The sequence below is a fragment of the Schistocerca nitens genome, chromosome 3, assembly GCF_023898315.1.
Source record: "Schistocerca nitens isolate TAMUIC-IGC-003100 chromosome 3, iqSchNite1.1, whole genome shotgun sequence".
In the NCBI taxonomy this organism is placed as follows: domain Eukaryota; kingdom Metazoa; phylum Arthropoda; class Insecta; order Orthoptera; family Acrididae; genus Schistocerca; species Schistocerca nitens.
Window position 1 is genome coordinate 560,197,353 of NC_064616.1, and position 7,936 is coordinate 560,205,288.

The following is a 7,936-nucleotide window of genomic DNA, read 5'->3' on the forward strand; positions in this document are numbered from 1 at the left end:
ATCCGATGGAACCGATGACCTCACTGTTTGGTCCCCTCCCTCCAATTCAACCAACCAACCAATAACTAACATATATAATCAGCACTTATGTTTAGCTACTTCCCAATAGCCAGAGAAATTGTTGTGTATTAACACAGATTAAATCCAACTGGCATCTTATCCTGCCTCAAAACTATTGCCATATTTGAACTATGCACTGGTGTGTCAGAGCATGAATGTTACATATGACTAGGACAGAACAAGTCAGCTGTAGCTGAACACCAACAGGAGTTTGGCCAATCTATCAGTTTTTTAGAACCTCACATGCCTGCTCAGCAGACATGGAAGCATCAGCAAAAAATAAGAGAGACTACTGAAATAATCAATTGCCCTAACAGCATGTACAAGGAGGTTGGCTACAAGTTACCTATGGCATGGGTGCCAACGATTCCAGCTTGGTGGACAGCTTGTTTTCATCAGCCAGCAGCACTGCTTGTCTGGGTTTAACAGCATAAGCAGTAGCCATGAGATAAGTGCTGTGTAGTCTTAATGCCTCACTGGACGAAAACACTATCTCATGGATAAAGTTGCCAATTTGCTATTGCCTACCAATAGCTAACAAGAGTTCAAGTGTCGCCTACCAATCCCTTGCGAGTGGCCTAGGCACTAGTCTGCTGATACACTTTCCTACCAATCACCTACTAGAGTTGCCTTCCAGTCAGCCACAGGCAATAGCTTAACGCAAAGCCATCACCCTCCGTAACAACCTCTTTTCATATCATGCAATGACATCCCAGATACGTGACATTGGCAGCCATCAGATAACTGAAATAGACAGTACACAGGGGAAGACATTCCCACAGTTAACCACTCTGAACAGGACCAGAGGAAGTTAGTCAATGTGTCAGCAACTTAGTTGTTTAAATGTTTTATAATGACACACCCTAATAACCACAATTATTTTATTCAAAATGGCCAACACATTAATGAGAATGCCATATTAAAAAGCAGCCACCACTAACTTCACATCTAGGAAATAAGAACTTTTAGATACTACTGCCAGCTGGTAAAAAAGTGCAGAAAATCAATACAAATCCTAACAAAAACATCGCTGCAAAGTTAACTTCCAAATGGACACCTCTGAAAATAAAAGCTCTGCTCGCGATCTGAACTTTATGAGCCCCAGCAATTCATTTTGGTCTATACCAAAGCATAAGGTCCGAATTCTTGAAATTAATTACTGAAGCTCCCAGTAAAGGTCAACTTCCATTTACTAGGCCTATTAACTCCTTAAAGGTAAAATATTAGTAGCAATGCAGTTCCTGCTGATCATGTAAACGGTGTTCTCAGGTGTAGTTGATAGTGTCACACAAGCACCTCAAAAGGGTAGCTCCAAAGCAGTGTCCAGCACACAACAGAAGAAGAAGAAGAAGAAGAAGAAGAAGATAGATATATGCTGAATATGAGCCACAGGGATATCTCTGCGACCCAACAAAACATGAAATTATCCAAAGACCGTAACAGATTCTACAAGACAAGCTCCATATTCCGACCATATGCACTAATTATTATTTAGTAGATAAGGATTGTTATACTCTAGCATCTCATTGTGAGATCACCAAGCAGAAAATTTAGTATAAACTAATCTCTTGTACTAAACCAATATTCACGGTCCTAAAGTCAGCTTCAAATTCACATTATGGTTATAAGTATCATACTGTGGCACTTCACTTCACAACATTAAGCATGTGCAGTGATGCCTTTGGTAATAATAGTATAATTTAACACAAAGCACACAAAAAATGAAGCTGCTACTTAGTTATTCACTGAAGAGTGTGCTTTATTGGATTGATTGTGTCACCATGCTGACTGGAATAGTTTGACCTATTACATGCTGGCATGTCATTAGTATTTCTATTGGCTGTATGCAGGAGTCAAATGCTGGTTGGGTAAGGCAAGTGATATCAATGTATTTGACTATTGCTAGATTGTGTGCATCTGACCTACTAGACACTATCTCTGAGGTTGGGCAGCTACTACTGTGCAAAAACACACCACTGCATTAAGGGCACACCATGAGCTGCTCACCGCTGGGAAAATGGTGCCACTTACCATGGGCATGAAGATGATGACGGAGGTTGCATCTGACTCACGAACTCTGACAGCAGCTAGACTGGCATATTTGCAATTGCCAACACAATGGTGGGAGCAAGTAAAAGTTAAGTAGTAGAACCCTCTTGCATTTTTTTGTAGTTTATGTAAGATATACTTCCATAATATGCCACAGAACACACACCTGAGACTTGTCCATTATCAGTCTTTTCAAAAATGTACCTTACAGTTTCAGTTTTAATAATGAGGCGTATGTTAAATATGGTGTAAACAAACATTAAGCTACGCTACATGTCAATCTGTCACATCTATTTGGCTTTCACATTCATAGGCTTCAACACCTTACAACTAAATTATCACCGTCCAACCTGACATAGACCTCAGGACATGCTACATATCAGTGTCAGGGGTATAGAATCAAGTATCCCACATGTGAAACTCTGCTCAAGGTATCTCACAGAGCACAGTGTAGGGGCACTGGCATTACACACAATAAACGCATGGATGAAAAGGTCACGTAGGCTGGTGAATGATGGCACACGTCAATGGCTGTTTGTGTGTGTGTGGGGGGGGGGGGGGGATGGGGGGGGGTGCACACCCAATCTAAGATGATGCATCCTACCAACAGGGCTCGCAATTCAGGCATTTTCAAGTGTGGAATATGTACACGGTATGAAAAAGAGCAGCTGACATCTCTAGCTATGTTTCTTGTTAATGAATAATAGAGGAACCAAATGTCCAACCATATCCACCTGTTTGTCTACAGCACTCCACAGGCAGCATGTACCCCTCAGTGAGACAATGCACTACCCCACTCCCAACTTATCAGAATGGTCAAATGAACACTAAATAGATGTGGAACTTATTTTATGGCATCCCAGGTCACCTAATGTCTCTCACTGAGATCTGGGGTGTCATCTAGCAAGATATACACATTGAAATCTGTTCTGTCTCCATTCATTGTGGACAACAGTTGAGCGAGATAGCTCTCAACACTTTTGTGGACACCATGTCACAATGCCACTACATCAATGAAAGGGGGTGCTGAACATCTCTTGTACAGGAGTATAGTTAGCTCACACAACAACCAATGATAGCATCTGCTTGGTCACACCTTCTAGGCCTAGTCTGCTCATGGTTGTTACAGCAGTCTATTACATCAGATGGAAGTTAATAGTACACAATGTTTGTGGACATTAACATGCTCTTTTATTTATTTTCATTGTGATTTTTGTTTCTCTATGCAGCATGTTCATTTTATACTGTCAGCTATTGGAAATTGGCATTGAGGTGTGTGTACAGAGAGAGATGACAACTGTACTGTTCCTGCAAACGAAGTTGACATTCAGTGTGATGGCTGATGGGAGTGACCATAAAGGCATTACCCATTTACAGTTGTTCCCATTTTCACTGCACTAAGTGTCAACTTACTTTGTACAAATAGTACACCAACACAACGTTATTGCTTTCCATGTTCCATTGCTGAACACTGTTATTCTGTTGTAATTCAGTTACTAAGGTATGTATACAAGAAGCAGTGAGTAGCATATAATTATGAGAGTTAAATGCATCCTACTTTCTATCCCAGTTTATAGTGTCTTTGCCACCTGTCAGTTTGGTTTGTGTCACAATCAGCCCTCTTCAATAAAGTTTCCACATCCAAACTGTCACTCTCCTGAAGCAAAAGGAAATATTTTATAGGTCACAAAGTGGCCACTCATCTCTCTCTCTCAGCCTCTAACTCCCCATGTCTCTATCTCTCTCCCTCTCTCTTTCCAGGCTGTCAGGCTTATTATTTTATTAACTCATTCATGTTTGTACATTATAGGTTAGAAGATTGAGCAGAAATCTGTGATTCCCTATAATGACACACAGTTACTCAGATGGACACAATAATACATAATTTGCCCTGAAACTTGCAAGCTGAAACTGTTTGGCTTGATGTTTTTCTTAGGTGCTATTGTGCCGTGCTGCACATAAAATCTTTGATTTATAATATGAGACTTCACTTTTTAACAAAGATTTAAATCTGTATCACTCTGGTAATCACCCTAACACAATCGTTTGGAACGTAATTTTGCAGTTCTGTTTTTTTTCTGTCACATAGTAAATCCTTAATTATCAAGTTACACAACAAAAACATAATTCATGAATCCAATGAATGTCAGTAATGGGGCAATACGTATAAACACTACCCTTTTTGCTCTTTATAGTTTTTTTATCACTAAGGCTCTACAAAATCTTTTCAGTACATCCAAGACATATGGGTTTACACTTCGAGGAGGGGGGGGGGGGGGTTGCTGGCGTGCAGCTAGCCAAACATCACAAGGCACTGCAGGTTTCTACAACACAGGCAACACATGAAGCATGTGGTGCTCACAAAAGAGCTATGACTGGACAGCAGCAGGCTCTCATCACTGAAACATCAATCATACAGCAATTTTAATAGAGTATAGCACTCTTTTTGCATGTTGTTCTAACAAACTTTTGATGTGTTAAGGCTTTCAATTGTGAATATATTCTTACAAAAAGTAGTAATTGAAATGGTCTGATTTAAATGTACTCAGTAATTTTTCAGTGGCTTACGTCATAGCTACATGTTATAGTAGGGAGTTCACATGCTACGGCTGCGTGAGTACACACAAAGGTAATGCATCTGCCACCTCAAAGGCGATCTCTGTATCTAAATCAATTATAGTATGGCCTGAACAAGATATTACTCCTGGTCCACAAATGGAAAAAAAGGGGGGTACTGGTTTTCGAAACTCGACTTGAAGAAATGTGTGTAAAAGTTCATATTATACTGACAATGTTTTAATAGCTTTCACACTAGATCAAAACTGTAGACAGCACATCACAAAACGACAGTTTGCACATTACACAAGAAAATATGATTTTCAGTGCTGGCTCGGGACTTTTTCAGCGCTGAGTAAAGTTTTATCAAGGATGGTATTTCCTCATACATCAACTGTCGTCACACTAATCAAAACCGAATTCTCATATTAGGGCAATCAGTCTCATTCCTGAAGTCAGTTCTACGAGACATACATTACCTATTGACACAAAGAATAAATCCATCACGAAATTTGAGAACGTATGAAGATGCATTTGCAACAACAAGGTCAAGAAACTGCTGGAGCACAAATTGCATCAAACGAAGCTTATACAATACCTCCAAAACTGATTAAGAAAACACGTAAGGGACTTTTGAAGTTCGTTTGTTAAAACACCTTCGCGTATCATTAAATGAAGTAGTTTAATTACATGACAGTTGGATTCTATACGAAAACAATGAAAAAGCAACGTCCTAACGGCAGTGGTATGTTATTTCTGCTCATCAGAATACACTGGGCACCACAGATGGATAGAGTTCTTATCGCCCCTAATTACACAGGCTAAGTAAAAGCAACCAAATATATATTTCTAACGACTTTCAAAATATCGGCACACCATAAACGTTACCAGCCGTAAAATAGTTGCTTACCAATTTCGTTGCCCTGTAGGGCCCAGAAATTTTAGGTCCATCCATACTTGACAATCATTCACTATCAATAAAATCACTGTATTTATGTCACAAATATTGTTTTTTGCATCACACTTCTTGTAAACCTAAATTTGAATTTCGAAAGCCGTGTATCACAACACCATACTTGCGTGCCATTGGTGGATGACAATTCACATGCCAAAGTACATCATTGCCGAAGAGAAACCACATGAGCGCTGCTAGCAATGAAAATATCCAGCAATGAATTTATCGTTTCGGTTATCTGTACGTAGTCAGTCACCTCGCCACCAATACGCCGAGTGCCCTAACCATCATACGATACGGTAACTGCAAGCTGAGAGAGTCAACAACTTTGTTATGATCACTTTACTTAGCATGACTCATTTAAAGAGTCGCTAAGTGTCACAGACTCACAGCCAGACAAACGATGTGTACATTTTTCCCCCGTTGTGTACAGTATCATCAGCATTAGCGGCACGAGAGCCTTTCGTGAGCCTCAGCCTTCTGCAGAAGGCTATTCCATTCTTTCTTATTTAGTGCCGAACCCACCCAATTCTGAATTCCAATTTTCCTTATGTCCTTCCTCTCACCCAATCTTCCAACCCCCCTGGTTGCTTCAGGAATTGCAGTGAATGTCTTCTTAATCATTCGGTCATTAGCTCTTAGTTCACATCCTCACAATTGTCAAGCAACTGACAGTGTCTGGTTCATTACCAGTCCAGTCGTGCTCAAATAGGCCAAACAGCGGAAAGTTCTGCAGAAGTTTTTAAGACAAGTTTTACATATGCCTTCGAGGATGCCGAATCCGAATTTTCGAAGTCCCACCAAAATTTCGCTTCAGAAATGGGTCAAAAACGGAAAAAAACTTGAAAGAGTGGGGCTTTCTTTAATTTTCGCTTATAACTCCGAAATGACGCAATTTTCGGCAAAATAAAGACGATAAAATTTCACACAAAATAGATCTCAGAGAAACTTTTTTCGTCAGACTAACCGTATGACGTGTAGCATGTATTGAATTTAGCGCATCTGAAAAGAAATTCGATCTGCTGAGCTGGATTTTGATTTAAAAACCATCTATTTCCTGGAGTGGCTCGGCTATTACTCCACATTTCCTGGCTTAACAAAAAAAAGCTTTCAGCCAACCGACGGAACCTAGTATGTAGTATGCATAAGCTGGGACTGCGAGAGACTGTTCTAAACCTTTCTGAGAGACAAAAGAGTGAATTAGCATGGTCAACAATATGTCGGATTGAACCGATACCTGACTTGGTTGAAGCATATGCTAGTACCTCATCAAACTCATTAAGGTCCAGTACGGCAATCCAAAACAGGTAGGAAAACGAAAAAATAATGAGATCCATATGTCACAGAAGTTGATGGTGGTGTGCAGCAAATTTTCAACTATCTCAGTGAAAAGAATGAGAAGTCTCAGTTTTCCCTTCAGCACATCCATGGCGACTACCTTCCTGATGTCAAGACTGTGAAAGCTGAACTATTTAAAAAGTATGCAAGTGATACCCTTCATCTGCGAAGAAATCAATTGTTTTTTCTGTCTTTCTTGAAAAAACTGCACTGTTCTTACAGATAGTTGGTATCAGTCAAAAGGCCATATCCAGAGGAAGAGTGTTAGTGTGTGGTTGTTGAAGGTATTCGATTGCTGATTCACTGCACTGCACATTGAAATATCCTCTTCTGGACCATTTTTTTTTCCCAGAGAATGCGGTCCTCGTCACTGATACTGTCCAAAAAATTTTACTCGGCTAGTGATGAATAAATAGGAGACCAAAAGTATGGCCATAGGACACAATATGGTGGCAGCTGTCAGACCCAACTCATTCTTGTCACCACTGCAAGTTGGCCTGGCTACATTCATCTACAGGGTGAACATTAATAAAACTGACAAACTGCAGGAATGGCTCCCTGGCTGGAAAGAGAGGAAAAAAGATCCTATGAACATGTGCCCAGAAATGGATGGCATGTGTGCAACGTCCCAAGAGACAGTACAGAGCTGCATCTCACCCACATCGTAACACGTTTTAAGTGGGACGCAATGCATGCATTCACACATCTCATCATTGATTGCCACACTCTTTCACACATTCCAGCTTCTCTCTAAATAGTGTCACAGGCATTGTGAACACACTGTTGAAGGGCCTCCACATTAGGAACTGGTTCAGCATACACAACGATTTTCAAATACTCCCCCCCCCCCCCCCCCCCGAGGTAAAAATTCAGGAGATTTAAGTCCAGTGATCTAGCAGATCATGCTACAGGGCCTCTGCGTCCAATCCCACATCTGAGGAAGATGCTGTTGAGCTGCTGGCCAACTGTAATACAGAA

At 40.5% G+C, this 7,936-nt stretch overlaps 1 protein-coding gene across 3 annotated transcripts in view; it reads right to left on the reverse strand.

Moving 5' to 3' along the window:
• LOC126248466 (DEP domain-containing protein 1A-like) overlaps positions 1 to 5,726 on the reverse strand; it is a 124,798-nt gene extending 119,072 nt beyond the window's left edge. For all 3 annotated transcript variants that reach the window (XM_049949476.1, XM_049949477.1, XM_049949475.1), the window contains exon 1: positions 5,576 to 5,726. In XM_049949476.1, the coding sequence (XP_049805433.1) occupies positions 5,576 to 5,620 (45 nt within the window). In that variant the 5' untranslated portion in view covers positions 5,621 to 5,726. The remainder of the gene's footprint in view (positions 1 to 5,575) is intronic.
• Positions 5,727 to 7,936: the final 2,210 nt, after the last annotated feature.